This window comes from Colobus angolensis, unplaced genomic scaffold (genome assembly GCF_000951035.1).
Source record: "Colobus angolensis palliatus isolate OR3802 unplaced genomic scaffold, Cang.pa_1.0 Scaffold50, whole genome shotgun sequence".
In the NCBI taxonomy this organism is placed as follows: Eukaryota; Metazoa; Chordata; class Mammalia; order Primates; family Cercopithecidae; genus Colobus; species Colobus angolensis.
In genome coordinates this window covers 3,064,876-3,081,801 of record NW_012118488.1, presented here as the reverse complement: position 1 = coordinate 3,081,801, position 16,926 = coordinate 3,064,876, and the positions used below count along the sequence as shown (strand labels likewise).

At 47.4% G+C, this 16,926-nt stretch overlaps 1 protein-coding gene across 3 annotated transcripts in view; it reads right to left on the bottom strand.

Annotated features, from left to right (window-relative positions):
- Positions 1-2,427: 2,427 nt before the first annotated feature.
- The window catches only part of IGF2BP1 (insulin-like growth factor 2 mRNA binding protein 1), a 68,153-nt gene continuing 53,654 nt past the window's right edge, over positions 2,428-16,926 (bottom strand). For 2 of the 3 annotated variants that reach the window (XM_011959894.1, XM_011959896.1), the window contains 8 exons: positions 16,605-16,727; positions 15,721-15,856; positions 14,556-14,678; positions 14,021-14,140; positions 13,033-13,107; positions 12,083-12,214; positions 11,730-11,843; positions 2,428-9,195 (listed from right to left, as the gene is read on the bottom strand). In XM_011959894.1, the coding sequence (XP_011815284.1) occupies positions 9,103-9,195; positions 11,730-11,843; positions 12,083-12,214; positions 13,033-13,107; positions 14,021-14,140; positions 14,556-14,678; positions 15,721-15,856; positions 16,605-16,727 (916 nt within the window). In that variant the 3' untranslated portion in view covers positions 2,428-9,102. The remainder of the gene's footprint in view (positions 9,196-11,729; positions 11,844-12,082; positions 12,215-13,032; positions 13,108-14,020; positions 14,141-14,555; positions 14,679-15,720; positions 15,857-16,604; positions 16,728-16,926) is intronic. The other variant, XM_011959895.1, reaches the window with a different exon arrangement.

Below are 16,926 nucleotides of genomic sequence, written 5' to 3'. Positions count from 1 at the left end.
CCAGGATGGTCTCAAACTCCTGACCTCGTGATCCACCCGTCTCGGCCTCCCAAAGTGCTGGGATTACAGGCTTGAGCCACCGCGCCCGGCCATTTTTGCGTTTTTAGTAGAGGTGAGGTTTCACCATGTTTGCCAGGCTGGTCTCAAACTCCTGACCTCAGATGACCCACTACCTCTGCCTCCCAAAGTGCTGGGATTACGGGCGTGAGCCACTGTACCTGACCCACTTATCACATTTTTTTTTTTTGAGACGGAGTCTTGCTGTCGCCCAGGCTGGAGTGCAGTGGCACAATCTCGGCTCACTGCAAGCTCCGCTTCCCAGGTTCACACCATTCTCCTGCCTCAGCCTCCCGAGTAGCTGGGACTACAGGTGCCTGCCACCACACCTGGCTAATTTTTTTGTATTTTTAGTAGAGACCTGGTTTCACTGTGTTAGCCAGGATGGTCTCAATCTCCTGACCTCGTGATCCGCCCGCCTCGGCCTCCCAAAGTGCTGGGATTACAGGCGTGAGTCACCGCGCCCAGCAGCCCACTTACAACTTTTAAAACTGTTTTTGTTTTTGAGACAGATTTTCGCTCTTGTGCCCAAGTTGGAGTGCAATGGTGCTATCTCTGCTCACCACAACCTCCGCCTCCCGGTTCAAGCAATTCTCCTGCCTCAGCCTCTCAAGTAGCTGGGATTACAAGCATGCACCACCACGCCTGGCTAATTTTGTACTTTTAGTAGAGACAGGGTTTCTCCATGTTTGTCAGGCTGTTCTCGAACTCCTGACCTCAGGTGATCCGTCCGCCTAGGCCTCCCAAAGTGCTGGGATTGCAGGTGTGAGCCACTGTGCCCAGCCTGGTTGTTTTTCTTTAGGATATTTATATTTAAGTGTCCCCTTTACTAAATTATGTTTATTAAGGGCCGGTACAGTGGCTCACACCTGTAATCCCAGCACTTTGAGAGGCCGAGGCGGGTGAATCACCTGAGGTCAGGGGTTCGAGACCAGCCTGACCAACATGGTGACACCCTGTCTCTACTAAAAATACAATTAGCTAGGCGTGGTGGTGGGTGCCTGTAATCTCAGCTACTTCGGAGGCTGAGGCAGCAGAATCACTTGAACCCAGGAGGCAGAGGTTGTGGTGAGGCGAGATAGCGCCATTGCACTCCCACCTGCACAACAGTGAAACTCCATCTCAAAAAAAAAAAAATTTAACTTTTTCGACTTCCTGAAAATGCAGTATTAGTTGCAAATAATGACTATGCTTTTTATACTAATTTTTTTCCATTTAGTATCTCACTGTATTGTCCTGCCCATAAACTTTAAAATGTAGTTATGCAGTATCTTTGGGGTTTTGTTCTTGATCTTAATGGATCAGTTCAGTAGTCAGCATGAAGTATATTTGGACTGATTATTTGAATTAGAGTATCTTAATCATGTTATTAAAATACTTAAACCAGGCGTGGTGACTCACACCTGTAATCCCAGTACTTTGGGAGGCCAAGGCAGGTGGATCACTTGAGGCTTGGAGTTTTGAGACCAGCCTGGCCAACATGGCAAGACCTCATTCCGAAAAAAAAAAAAAAATTAGCCAGGTGGCTGGGTGCAGTGGCTCATGCCTATAATCCCAGCACTTTGTGAGGCCAAGGCAGGCAGATCACAAGGTCAGGAATTCGAGACCAGCCTGGCCAATATGGCAAAACCCCATCTCTACTAAAAATACAAAACTTAGCCAGGTGATGCAGGCGCTTGTAGTCCCAGATACTCGGGAGACTGAGGCAGGAGAATCTCGTGAACCCCGGAGGAGAAGGCTGCAGTGAGCCAAGATCACGCCACTGCACTTCACAGCCTGGGTTACAGAGCGAGACTCTGTCTCAAAAAAAAAAAAAAATATTAGCCCGCCCTGGTGATACATGCCTGTAATCTCAGCTACCTGGGAGGCTGAGGCAGGAGAATCACTTGAACCCGGGAGGTGGAGGTTGCAGTGAGCCAAAATCGCACCACTGCACTCCAGCCTGGGCAACAGAGTGACATCCTCAAACACAAAGAAAAACCCAAATTGGAAAAAAAAAAATGGAGGGCAAGGTCAGAATAGACCTTTCCCTTAACAGGAAGCCCAGAAACATAGGTCACTTACATGTTTTTTTTTTCTTAGGGTGTTAGGAAGAGTGACACACCCTCATCACTTCTTGGACAGCTACTTCTCTGCAGTGATGTCCCAACATCTTCTTTAATGCTGGAACCCTCATTCCAAACACCTGACCTGCCCCCCTCCCAACATGCAAAGCTAATTAAGGGCGCCATTTAAAAACCACTCTTCTGTACGTTGAAGAAAAATGCCTACTTTGCATTTGGATGACTCAGGTCCCTGGGAACCAGGGCTCCCATGCTGAGGTTGAGCATCTCAGCTCCCAGACCCAAAAACCCTGAGACACAGACATACTTGTCTTTCAATATAAGTTTCCTTTTATTTTGAAATTGAAACAGCAAAATGAAGTGGTTTGTGGCTGAAACAACCTTCACAGCAAAGAAAACTGGAGTGTTCGTTCATCCATCAAAGAACAAACTCCAACGTGTGAGCCAGCTGCCCCACCTCCCCCAAAGCAATGAACAGATTAAAGGATGGGAGGAAGGGTACAATCAAAATCGGGTGGTGATGGCCGGCAGATTTCCAGTAAAATACAATTTTCAAAGTTGCTGCAATTACAGAATAAGGTAGCACTCATATTTTTTAAAAACCAGTCCCAAGCAGTAGGCCTCCAGCCCTTCCCGATTTGCACTCATCAAAATACATCTTTCCCTCTTCTGAGTAAGTGATGTTTCAGAACTGCTTACAAATCCACTTTGCCTCAGGGGAGGAAGCTCTTTTGATTCATTCTGGTTTTGGGGACCAGGATCAAGATTCTGGAGAAAAGGGAGACTCCAAATGTGATAGAGGACGTTTATTCATTATGGTAACACACAATCTGCTGAAATTCATTTTGAACGTGCTTTTACATAGCAGTGGCTAACATAAAATCTGCACAGAAATGTTACAAGTGGCTCCCCAGCCCCCACAGCGGGGAAGTGCAGTCAAGATTTAAGCATCCCCAAAACAAAGCCTTTATTCCTGGGGGGCTTGTTGGCAGGGGGGAGGGGCGGGGGTGACTGAAGTCAGCTGGCTAGGAGGGGAGAAGGGAGAGAAGCACAGGAAGGACTCACTGGCAGGAATAGGGTGGGGGATGGGGTGAGACAAGCCAGGGGCAGACAGTGAAAGCTGTTACCTGTTAGATTAGCTAGCACGTTATCTTAAACAAGTGAAGAAAATGGCCAGAGTGAAACTTATTTATGGGGGAAAAAAAAGCTTGGGAAATTAAAACAATCCAGTGGTCACTGGAAAATGTCTCCCTCTTTAAAAAAAAAAAAAAAAACTTTTTTTTTGGTTATTTTTTTTTTATTTTATTTTTTGGAAAGTATTCTCAAGGTAATTATTTTTTTCCTTTGGAAAAAGAAATCTTTTTCCCCCCCTAACCTAAGCAAGTGGAGTTGCCACTACCTAATTTATCTATTGTTTTGCTAAGAGGTAGATAAAACAAAAGTGAAATGGGGCTTCTATGAGGAGGTCCATTAGAGGGTGGGGAGAGGCTGGGATCGCCCAGTGGAACTCCCCCAACTACAAAGACGGCCTGAATGAGTCCAAGGACCGGGCCCTCAGACTCAACCAGGGCAAAGGATCCCGCTCCACCTCTTCTCCTTCTAGAGCCAACTGGGCCCCCCTTGACGACTGAGAAAGGGCCCAATGGAGGTGTAGGATCTCAAAGAAACCCTGTTGAAGAGGTCTCAGCTCTGGCTTACCCAGGCTTCCTGACTTTGGGGCTGTGTGGTGGGTTCCAGGCCAAGCCCCAGGTCTCACTCCAGCCAGTCCCCTCTAGAAGGGAGGAGGCCATTCCCTTCCTCACCATCTGGTCCAGCAAAGCTATAGAAAGTGAGAGAGAGACAAGCTGGAGGCCAAAGGGGTGACACATGGGCAAGGAAGGCAGAAAGTGGGGACCTCACGGCCAGCCCTCCCAGCCCAATCGATATGGGGGGGGGATCCTGGCAGGCCTGCCTGTTCCCCAAGGACAAACCTTTTGTGGCACAAGCCTCAACTCACTTGTCCTGGCTGGGATTCATACCCTTATGCACGAGTCCCTGCCCTTAGTTCCAATCTTACTGTAAGGATTGAGGTAGTTAATCCATTTATACTCGTAGCATCCATCACCTGCGGTTAGTCAAAACACATGCTCCCGAAGAGCTTCCTGCTATTTCATTCAAGAAAAAATTATTTTTCTTTTGTCCGTCCGGAGTCAACCATACTAAGGCGCCAGCAAAGGCGCCATCAGACTGTGCCCCAAAGCGGTGCACAGGGCCAAGGGTCAGGGTTGGGGCTCTAGCCCCTAAATCCCCCTTCAGACATGAGGCCTTCTCCCTGTCCCGTACCCCGACAGAGAAGCCTTATGTATCCAAAGGTAAGAAACTGAAGTTTTCAGCTGGTGTTACTCTAAGAGAAATGTTCTGCATCTAAATTATCGAGTATTTGGAAGGGAAATGGCTTTTATGTCCCCTGGCATTGATGAGGATTTTTCTTCAATCTTCCTGCAATTACTGTGACAGGCTGTGCTGTTTTCCTTCTACTGGTTTTCAAGAAACAGGCAAACAGTCGAGTGGTTTGAATGGCAAAGCCACTAGGATCTCCCCATAAACACTTCAGGGGAAAGAAAAGAAAACCCCCCACCCCTGAGGAGAGGTGGGAGGAAGGGGTTGCCTAGAGGCACCAGCTTCTCCTGTGGAGCAAGAAGGCTCAAGCAGGCCCTCTGGGGCTCTGTGAGGTAGTTACTAGCACTGCTGGTTCCCAGTTTGGCAGAGGGTGTGTCTGGGGTGGGAGGAGGGGAAGGCACCCTTGAGAGCTAACTGAGGTCCCTCCTCACTGCCCGTCTGCCAGGCCTGAAGGGAACTTGGCGGTGCTATCTCTGCAGTAGGGGCAGGGGACCGAGAGCAGTCCCACAACAGGGAGCTACCTGGAGCCCCAAACTTCCTCTCCTTCCCCAAAGTGCAACCAGAAGCTGACAGACCAATTTCTCCGCTCCCTACCCCTTGGCTTGACAAACACCACACCCTAGTCCCCCAGGAGCCTCTGAAGGGAAGGGCCTTACCCTTAGCTCCCAGTTTCCAGGAGGCCTTCCTCCTCAGACAGCCAGGTATGTGTCCAAAGCTGGCTATTGCTTTGATTCAGGAACAGCCTCTCTCAGCCTCTGTCTGTCTGTCTTTGGCACAGAGGAAAATGGACACAGAACCAACTAGAGGATCCCCCTCCAGTGTTCTCTGAGTTTTAAATGGGGTCTTTTCTGTCAATAGTGAGGCATAAACAAGAATAGTTCCCAACCGCCTCCAGAAGGAGGGGGTCAGGAAAAAGGAAAAAAGATTGATAAGGACTGGGAGGAGGGAAGGAAAGAGTAGAAAAGGGCTATAAAACTCCCTGTCCTTAAAAATGGCTCTCTCCTAACCAGACCCCTCACAGGAGCTGAGTCCACAACCCAAACTGCAAAAGGCAACCAGACCCGAGAGGGGATTAAAGCCATTTGGGGTGTAACTGGCAGATGCAGCTTCAAAGTCAGTCAGTGAATCAAACCATTTTGGTTATGTGTTTCAAAGAATTTAAAAATATATCCTAAAGAGATGGTCCTTTCTTAAAAATATATATGTAGCACACACACACACATATATATCTTAGAGCACAGAAGCATTTTTTTTTTAAGTCACTCTTCTCAAATCATCCAAATCTCCCAAGTGCTTTTCGCGATAGCTTGTTATCTCACCAAGGATGGGGAAATGGAGGTGCTGAGCAGGAGGGCAAGGAGTTGCCCTAAGACCTAGCCTATGGGACACAGGAGGGCCCGGCCCACCAAGACAGGTCCTTCATCCCACTAAACCTTAACCACCAAACCATGCTCCTTTTGCTTTCTGGTGGTATAACTTCCACGATTTTCCTGCTGGGCAAATATCAACAATGAGTGGAGCCTTGCCTAATCCAAGCAAGTGAAGTTTTCCAGTCCCTTGCCACACACTTCCTGGTCTCTTCTGGGAGCTGAATCAGCCAACGGAAAAGGACTTCGGCTCAAGGTGTGAAGGGAGCAGGCCCCCAAGGAAACTGAACACTGCAACAATCAAATTTCAGGTACTGTGGGATTTTTTTTTTTTTCTTCCTGATGATAGTCTGAACCAGATATCAAAGCATGCTTGCTGCTGGAAATTCGCTTTAAATTATTAAATGGCCGACGTCTGAACGTTATCTGCTTTGTTTTGGGACAAAGCATACAGAGCCAGAGATGGAGAGCTGGGAGATCCTTTTTATGGTTGGGACAGGTGGAGAGGCTTAATTCTACTGGCCTGATGTGATCCCTAAATGCTTTCCTGCTTCTCTTCAATTTGGGCCAGTTCCGGGGGCTACAAGGGAATGTCCTAGGGAGAAAGTGATAAGGCAGGAACCTGTCCCAGTCACGTCCCCATATTCCCTGCCCCTCCTTGCCATGAGCCACCCTAAATCAAGAATTCCCTAAGTTTGGGTCCACTTTTAAAATCAATCAGACCGATCTAAAGAAGACAGGGAGACAGAGGCGGGGGCAGTTAACTAGTATCTGTTTGCCCCTTGGATCTATGGATATAGATTAAGAAGAACAGCAAGACGGAATTGAAATGAAACAGTAACAACAACAAAAAAAAATGAAAAGCACTGCAATGACAAACCAGGTGGACCTCTCTGAGGGCGAGAGGGTGGCCTTATCTTTCTTCCATGAACGGAATCTCGGCTCCCATATTTTTAGACGGAGAAATATAGATTTTTTTAAAAGGGTATATTTTTTAGTTATTATTTTCTCTCCTCGATAAAACGGAGGCAATATTTTAAAATATCTCAACAGCACCACTGGTGGGAAAAGCTTGCTGAGATGCTGTTTAACCAAAGGAGGAAAGAGAAGAGACCAAGGGCCAGGTGGTTGGTTGTTGGGCACTGTTTAACCACTGAGAGCCCCCAGCTCTGCTAGGCCTTTTAATCCTATCAGGTAGGATATTCCAGCAGTGGCCAGCAGCTGGGGCTCTAGAAGTCAGGGATCAGGGCCAAACAAGGCTCTGGGCTCTGCCCTTCTGGGCTCTTTCAAACCCAGGCCTTTCCTCTTAGCACTAGCCTCCTCCTAAGGGGGCAGCCCCCAAAGCCTTTCCCATCAGGCCTGTTCTCCATAGAGAGTTCCTAAAGGATTACTGGCTCATGTAAGAAATTATGAAACATAACTTTGTTTTTTCTTTTCATTAAAAAAATAAAATATTCAAGACTATCAGCTTCTCTTTTGTTTTTTCTTTTTTATATAAAATATCAGCAAGCCGCAAAAAAACAAAAATCAAAAAAAAATTTTTTTTTTAATGGGGTTGGGGGGAACAAAAAGGAAAATAATTGCTGAGGTAACTTCATACCTTGAGGTAGTTTACTTCGCACACAGCATTGCCTGACTACGCCCACATGTTGCGGTTGTCTTGTTGTTACTGTTGTTGCAATGTTGAAAGGAGGGGAACTCCACGCATGGGCTTTTCCATATGTAGAGAGGCCTTCCTCCCTTCCCAGCACACTTGATAGCATTGTCCAGGGTAGCTAAAGTGCATTACCTGGCTAATATGCATTGTCAATCAGTATATTAGGAGGGGAGGCCTAGCCTCATTTAACTGATGGCTTCTGTCCCCCACAAGGGCTAAACACTCCATAGGATCTTATTAAGCCTGGTAAATCAATAAATTATATTTACCCCTTGCTGTACAATGCTGCTGGTATTCTGAATTGTTTTTTAGACACACCTTTCATCATGCTGATAATGATTCATAGAGACAGAAGCCATCAGTTAAAAATTCCTCTCAGATACAAACAGAAGCAAGTACTCTCCAATTTACTCAATTTGCCAGATGATGGACTTTAGCTTTATCGAGAGCTCAGGGTTGGGTTCCAAGTCCCACCACCAAGGAAACAGTGCCGTGGCTGGGAGTGCCCCACAACCCCTGCCTCTAGGAACCAGCCCTTATGGGAGCACATGGGCTGGGGTGAGGGCACCGTGGCAGCCTTTGGGGCCACTCAAGTCCTCCATGGAACTGAGACTTTATCAAGGGGAGTTAGCGTCCCCTTCCCAGTGCTCATATCCAATCATTAAAATAGACTTTAAAAAAATATAAAATCCGCCTGAGAACGATGGGAATCAGGGACAGTGGTCAGCCCCTACCCTGCTGAGCATTCAATACCACCTATGTGCACCTGGACATAATGTGAAGCCTACCCAGGAGAGGGACGTGAATGTGGTGGGGAAGCCCCAACATAGTGGGGAAATTTCAGTTGTGCCAATTTGAAGATGGTGATCTGGAACAGATCAGCCACAAGGGCACTTCTTTTAAACGTGGATTATTATGTATTTTAACCATCTTTCTCCCCATTTTCCCCTCTTCTTCATTCCCTATTGTACCTATTGGTTAGGGAGTGATTGGAATTAATCTACAGATACTGACAGTTCTTTTCCCTTGAGTCAATATTGTAAGCAAAGCAATGCATTCGTTTGCATTATTTTCTGGTAGCAATAAAGATAAAACAATTAGTGTAAATATAGAAAGAGGCAGCAAATGGAGGTATTTTAATCAATTACCCAAGTAGGGGGAAGAAAATTGGAAAAATGTTAAGGTCAAGAAATGAACCATCCTTTAAGGCTGATTAAAACACCCCTCTGCATGTTTTTAAAACCTGAAGGAAATTTTATTTTTCTTCCCACTGAGGTGTGAGCCACCCTCTTGGTGGGGCCTGGAGAGCTTCTATAAACAATCCACGTTTAAAAGTGCCTTGCGCTAGAATTTGTGACACCCCGAGGGGCAGAGAATGTTGGGCCAATTGGGTGGGTGTTTGGGGCTAAGAGATCAGGGTTCCTCACTGGAACATCTTTCTCAATCAAGTGGGCAAACCTGATCTACAGCCCGGCCCAGGTGTCCCAGATTCCCACTCATTCTCAGGCCTGCCAGGGAGAGCACACTCTCGATTTCTGCCCGTTGTTGTCCTGGACTCGAAGGGACAGGGAGGGGCTGGTCACTTCCTCCGTGCCTGGGCCTGGTTACTCTGTCCCTTCTGATGCTGCTGCTTAACCTGGGCCAGGATGTCTCGGATCTTCCGCTGAGCCATCTGCAGCAAGAACAGGCAAGAGGGTGGGTGTGAGGACGTCTAAGGAGACAGCCTTCCACGGAAGAGAGGTCATCAGGTCCAGACACAGGCAATAAACAGAACAGGTCACACGGGACTCAGAGGAAAGATAAAGAGGAAGAATGAGGGGTGGGGTGACCTTACATTTCTTTGCTTCCAGTGGAGCCTGAGCATCCCCTGGAAAATACAGCAAACATGGTGGGTTTAAGTGGGAGATGGGGTTGGGGGACATGAAGGAAGGAGAAACAGTAGTATCAATCCATTCATCAGAATTTAAAATTTGACAAAGTTGATACACATTACCAAACCCAAAACAGAATGCCTCGAGTTTCTAGGCAGAAATATCTTACGCATTGTACAGCAGTGGTCCCCAACTCCCAACTGTTCTGGCACCAGGAACTGGTTTCATGGAAGACAATTTTTCTTCCACGGATGGAGGTGGGGGTGTGGAAGTGGTTTCAGGATGAAGCCTCAAATCAGCATGCATTAGATTCTCATAAGGAGTATGCAACCTAGATCCTTCGCATGTACTACACATCCCTGGAGCACTTCACAACAGGGTTCAATCTCCTATGAGAATCTAATGCCGCCCTGATCTGACAGGAAGCAGGGCTCAGGAGGTAATGCCCGCTAGTCTGCCGCTCACCTCCTGCTGTGCAGCCCAGGACCAGTCCATGGCCCGGAGTTTGCGGACCCCTGTTATAGAGGGTTATAACTTAGGAGACATCATCAGAAATCCATGCTTCATTTTAATACCCCAGGAAAAGGAATAAAATGTCCAGATATGGCCAGGAGCGGTGGCTCACGCCTGTAATCCTAGCACTTTGGGAGGCTGAGGTGAGTGAATCACCTGAGGTCAGGAGTTCGAGAACAGCCTGGCCAACATGGTGAAACCCAATCTTTACTAAAAATACAAAAATTAGCCAAGCGTGGTGACGCGCACGTGTAATCCCAGCTCTTTGGGAGGCCTAGGCAGTGAGATCACTTGAGCCCAAGTGTTTGAGACTAGCCTGGGCCACACGGTAAAACCTCATTACTACAAAAAAATACAAAAATTAGCTGAGTGTTGTGGTATCTGCCTGTAGTCCCAGCTACTTGGGGGGCCTGAGGTGGGAAGATCACTTGAGCCTGGGAGGTAGAGGCTGCAGTGAGCTGTGGTCACAACACTGCCCTCCAGCCTGGGTGGCAGAGCGAGACCCTGTCGCAAAAAAAAAAGAAAAAGAAAAAGAGGAAGTTGATCTAGGTTGGGAAAATAATGTGGAGTCAGTAAGAGGTCCAACTCCATCAACCATGGCTTGATGTTTTACATAGCTTTTCATTTAATTCTCCTTCTGATCAGCTAAAATTGTGTCCGTGTTTAATATTAATATATCCTGGCTTTGTGCATCTTTGGATATTTACTCTCTTAAAAAAAAAAAAGCTGAATTAAAGATTCACATTTACCCTCTTAAGCTTCATTTATAAAATGAAATTGTTGTGGGAATTAAATGAGTTAATATACATAAACCACAAAAAACAGTGCTGGGTATATCCAAAGGCACCCATAAATCTTAGATATTATTATTATTTTATGGCTCTTATTAATACCTCCTTTGTTATTTGTTATTTTATATACATATTGTTGAGATGTAACTAAAGCCTCTTATAAATACTTCTCTCAAAGGGTTACCAGAGAAAGTTACTTATCCAAGGTCACATAGCAGAAAGGCTATGTATGTGAAGTTTGAGGTCAAAGCTCCCTGGCTCCAAAACCTCCATACTTGATGCTATACTATATGGCACTGGAAGCCAAAAAACCAAGAGCCAGTTTGCCCCAGTTGCTCTAGCAGCCCCAGCAGACCACAAGCCTGCTAAGATCTGGATATTCTCTATGAACTGTAGGAACTGTGATCAACAGTCTCCAAAGTTCCTTTCCAGTTCTAACACTGATGGATTTAAGACTTTAGGAAAACACCATTAGCTGTCAACCACCTGTTTGCTTGCCTTGCTGAGGTTCAGCAAAATTTGAACCTGATATTGGCCTTCCCTTTCAGGCTCTGGAGCCTGTCCAAGTGCTGAACAGCGATGATGAGTTCTGGGAAAGGAATGGGAGGGTGAAGAGCAGAAATCAGGGAGAGAACAGCCATTCTGAGAAAGACAGAGGGACTACATTTCAAAAATGTAATCAATCCAGGGTATTAGTACTGTTATCATTATTCCATGAACAAAACCAATCTTCTTTCATAACCAGTGCAGAAAGGGGTTAGGGAGGGACGAATGTAGAACATATTTATCTATGCAATATATATACATTAAACTTGTCAAATCACTTTCCCTAGAGAATAATAAGAGGGAATATGTCATCTACACATCCCACTTCTGCACCTGAAAGAGGGCAATAACCTAGCCCAGAGGCAGGCAGATGTGGCTGAGGCCCCAGGACTTGTCAAGGTCATGCAGGTCAACCTCTGGAGTCTCTGCTTCTCTGCTCCCTGGGCTCCTGCAGCCCTCCCGCAATGGGGGAGCACCATATGTACCTGACTGGCATAGAAATGTCCGATGATTTTCACGATGACCTGGTCGTTCTCATCAGGGGTCTGGTCTCTTGGTACTACCACCTCAGCTGCCGTCAAATTCTGCAACTCGTTCACCTGGGGGTGGCCAGAGAGGAGCTCAGGGTGCCATCAAGAAAGCATGGGTGGGGTTGGAGGAAGGAACCAGGGTTAACTAGTGGGGAGAAACTGGAAGAGTCAGGACCTGAGCTTGGGGAGTAGAATCAAGTAAATGAGCAAATCAGGAGTCCTGAGGTTGAGCAGTACAGGAGGCCAGAGAGAGCTGTTGAGATTGGAGACCATGGTCCAGGGCTTTCAACCTGGCCCTCACAGCTCACCGTTTTGCCACCTTTGCCAATGACCCGGCCAGCTGCTGATGCTGGCACACGTATGTGGGTCTCCAGCTTTACTTCCTCCTTGGGACCAAAGAAGTTCTCCTCCTTGAGTTTGCCGTAGATTCTTCCCTGAGCCTGAGAAGAGGAGGTAATTGTTAATCAGTGGCTCATATATCTGTGACAAAAGGGAAAAGTGGGAAAAAGGAAGCTCCAGCCCTTATTTTCTGGCCCACAGGCCCTCCCCATCCTGGGTGGGCTAACCATCTAAGGGAGGTAAAGGGCAAGGCTCAGGTGGGCAGCTTGTAAGCACTCCTTCTGCTTAGCTATCATACTGGAGACCCTGGGTGGAGATTATGAGTTATGAGTAACTGAATAAACACTTCCCAAGGGAAAAAACAGTTCCCAGAGGAATGTAATTCACAAGCTACAAACCAGACCTATGGAGTTTGGACGCGGCACTGACCAGCATTTCAAGGCCCTGAATGGCAACTAATCAAGTCACACAGAGGGCAGGCCTGTCTGACTCTCCAGTGGCCCAGAGAGCTGTCCCACTCCTCTATCATCACATATGTTAGGTTAAGCTAATTGGTGGTTCATATTTTGGCTGTCTGATCAGAAGTTCAAGAACCTTAGGATTTAGTGGGGACATAAGAGAATTTGGTATTAAAGGCCTTCCTTAGAAATGAAGACAGAGTGCAAACAGATGCCCTCGGACTTCTTTCCTTCCCATCTTCTTCTATGGACCTTAAAAAGGGAAGACGAAGTCAACAGAAATCCAGTTTGATGTCAATTTGAAAATAGCTCTGCAGCCCTTTATCCTGCATGGAAGGCTTAAAGATGTGATGAGGACTTGACGGCTAATGGGAAACTGCCCCAGCCTTTTTCCTACCTCAGGGGAAATACTCAACCTCAATTCCTCCATGTTCAGCTTGCAAAACAATAAAGACTAAAACCTTGAATTGGGCCTCTGGCGGTCCAGTGATGATAACCATACGGACTTTGGAGTCAGGTGTTTCAGGTGGTGCAATCTAAAAAGCAAAAAGCTTGTCAATGAAGGACCTTCTATGGGGAAATCCCCACCATGTCCACAGTTGCCCTTCTACCACCCTTACTCCCAAATACCCATTCTGAAGACTTAGGGAAGGAAGAACAAAGACTCTGAAGCCCACATCATTACGCCTGCACACCAGAATTATTAGGAGGGTAGAGGTGGTCAGTTAGAAGGACTGGCTTCAATGACACTTTCTAAGTAGGGCCTCCTGCTCTCTCCACTTACCAATCTCCCAATCTCCCAGAGAGGTTTCAGTGGAGTCCTGCCAACAGGCAAGGACACAAATGAAATGACCAACGGATAGAGGGCAGTGACTGTACCTCCAGTGGAGAACAATCAAGGTTTTTGCTCAAAGCTTTTAAGACAACTAAAGCAACTGGATTTAAGTTCGTGAAAATTTAACAGCACCCTTGTTTCACTATGACAGATTCTCCCTTCTCTCTCCCCTGGACCTTGGCCAGGGAAGGTGACAGACAACTAACACTTAACTTGGTGTTAGTATATGAGTGAAGGGCTTTCTTTGGCTACACAGCTTCATAATACTGTACTGATGAGGAAAGTGAGGCTCGGATCATATAGCGTATTGGGAGAAGGGGGTGATGAGGTGGATCTGGGATTTGGACCCAAGTCAATTGGTGTTAGAACCTAAGTTCTCTTTCTATGTTATAACCCTGCCCCTGCCCAGCCTGAAAACCCAGAAGCACTGAAGCCATCCCATGGGAACCAAGCAAGGTCAAAAACAAAGAGAACTTTGATTCCATGGGGGAAAGGTCCCTCACATGACACACAGAATTCTCAAATGAGTAGGGGGAATGTGGGAGAAAGTGCAGAGTGATAAAAGCAGAGCCCCTTCCCTTTCCAGAAACAGGAAGACCCACAGAGCAGATCACCTTGATGGAGGCGCTGGCAAACCGGGAGAGCTGTTTGATGTGCTGCCCCTTCTTGCCGATGATGGCGCCCACTGCCTGGGCGGGAATAAACACCTGCACCATCTCCTGCTCGGGAGCCTGCTGCCAGGACAGGGGGCGTTACTACCAGGGGGCCCAAGTAGCATGGCCCAGAAACCCTCCACTCCCCTGCCTTGCATCCTCAAGAAGGAAGGAGTACAGGCACCAAACTGCCACCCTGGGCTGCCAAGGGATGCTGTGCGCTCTTTAGCTCTTCCGATGCCCAGCAGGGCTAAAGGGAAGAGGCCAGGAAAGAGTGAGGTTACAGTGCTGCCTATGCCCCGGGAGCTTTCTAGGCAGACATTTGGGAGCCTCAGAGCCAGTGGCTAGGAGAACTGGAGAGGAGGGATGCCCATGAGACCTTCCTTCCCTCTCCCTGCAAACTTGCCAAGCATCCAACTACCATAGGGTGCTGGGTCCCCCTTAAGGCAAGCCACATATGGGCCCGGGGTCCCGTGTAATGAGACCTTCCACCTACCATAAAGGAGCTATAGGGAGCAGCCCCAGTAACGCTGCTGGGAGGTGGCGGGACTGCGCTGGACGAGGCTGGGAAAAGACCTACAGCAGCCAGGTTCAGGCCAGGGATCAGGTGAGACTGCAGCTGGGGAAGAAAGGTGAGGAGGAGGAGTCAGCACACCCTGACAGGCCCTGGTTGTACAAAAGGCGAGTAGCCCCAGGGGGAAGTGGGCCAAAAACAGGAATTACATGCTTTTGCACAAAAGCCTATTCTGTGCTTTTCATACACTCTCACCTACACACTTCGGGTGTGGAATTTTAAGTGATATGATGTTCTCACTGGACTAATGGCTGGCAACTGCAACCAGAAATGCCAAACAGTTATATACACCCTCAGGAGTTCTTCCTCTCTGGCTGTTCAGACTGCTGGAGACAGACAATAGACTCATGACACTGTACTATAATCCCCTACATGAGAAAAAGGCATGGAGATAGCTCCATCTGACTTCTAGGACTGTGGTTCTAAACATTTTTGGACCTGTACACCAACCCTAAGTCTCCTTTAAAAATCAGATGAGTTGCGTGCAGTGGCTCATGCTTATAATCCTAGTACTTTAGGAGGCCAAGGCAGGAGAATCGCTTGAGCCCAGGAGTTCAAGACCAACCTGGGTGACGCAGCAAGACCCTGTTCCAAAAAATAAAATTTTTTTAAATTAGCTGGGCATGGTGGTGCACACCTGTAGTCTCCTAGGTACTTGGGAGGCTGAAGCAGGAGTATCCCTTCAGCCCAGGGGGTCAAGGCTGCAGTAAGCTATGATTGTGCCATTGCGCTCCAACCTGGGCAACAGACCAAGACCCTATCTCAAAAAAATTAAAAAAAAAAAAAAATCAGATGACAATGATGGATCCCCGCATTTCACTAAAGTGCACACAAACACAAATTGTACACATACTTGGAATCACAGGACTCAAAGCCCAAGATTGGACCCCTACTCTAGGAACCAGGTGAAGAATCCTTGCTAATTAAATACTACTTAAATACTATTTCTGACAGTCAAGATCCAAAAGCATGAACTAAAGCTCCAAAGCCGCACGGCACAGGGCACATGTCCATCACCCCTCACCCCACAAGTTGCTGTTGCTAAGACTCAGGAAAGGATAAGCAGAGGGTACTACCCAGCACTCACGCTCATGGCAGCCACATCGTTCTCGTAGGCCTCCCGAACTTTCTTCATTATTTCCTGCTCAGCCCTGCAACAATTCTCAATGGCCCCCTTCACAGTGATGGTCCTCTCGGGGTTGTAAAGAGTAAGGTCTTGCAACCTGGCAGGGAGAGCAGAGTCGTGTCCTTTCACTGGCAGGCCAGGACCAGGCCCCAGCAGGAGCAAAGACGAGAGGCCAGCTGAGTCATACTCCCGCCACTTCTGCAGCCTATTCAACTTCTAGCAAATAACTCTGCATCTCCAGTCTTTGGTGTCCCCAGTTTGTAACCAGGGCAGGGAGTAAGATGGAGAGAGATGACAACAACCAACTCAAACCCCTCTGTTAGCAATGGATCCAATGTCAGACAGATTAAGGTTGTGTGTCTAAGTTTCTCCCTTGATTCTACATAATCCATGTCCTGTACCTTTTTGGATAAGAGCAATTACTTTGCCCACAGGCTAGTCTCTGATGAAATGAAGAAGCACACTGCTTGCAGGAGCAGCCCACCACGGACAGAAAAGGGCCAAGGTCACTTCTCACAGTGACAGACAGGACTACAGCCCTGAGTCCCTAGCTCCTAGCTGCAGGGTGTCAGCAAGCCACAGGGAAAGAGGGCTGTCATGTGGTTGGACGTGGACTGTAGAGGCAGCACCCTACAACACCCCACCCCATATGGCAGTGGGAATGGGCAGATCCAGTCCTTACAGAGATTTTTTGAATGCACTTTATCACTTCTACTATTTTTCCTTCAAGAGGCAGAAAGAGCATCCATTTTAAAAGAGCACATGTCAAGGTTGCATGATGAAATACTGACCCTGGCCTCCATGCATCCCCCACTCATAAATAGGGAAACAGAAGAGAGCCTTACGAGGAGATGGTGATTTTTGTCTCGGTATCTTGCTCTACCTTCTTCAGGTTCCGTCCTTCCTTGCCAATGAGACGCCCTACAAAGTTATTATGGGCCAGGATCTTCAAGGGAACCTCGTCAGCCCTTGGGAAGACAAAGGAAGAAGTGGAAGACAACAGCTCCTTCAATTGTGGGCATCATGAAGACTCAATCACCATGACATCCGAGACTTGGCATTTCCAAGTAAAACATCTCAAAACTTATCAAACTGCATACTTTAAAAATATGTATGATTGGCCGGGCGCAGTGGCTCAAGCCTGTAATCCCAGCACTTTGAGAGGCC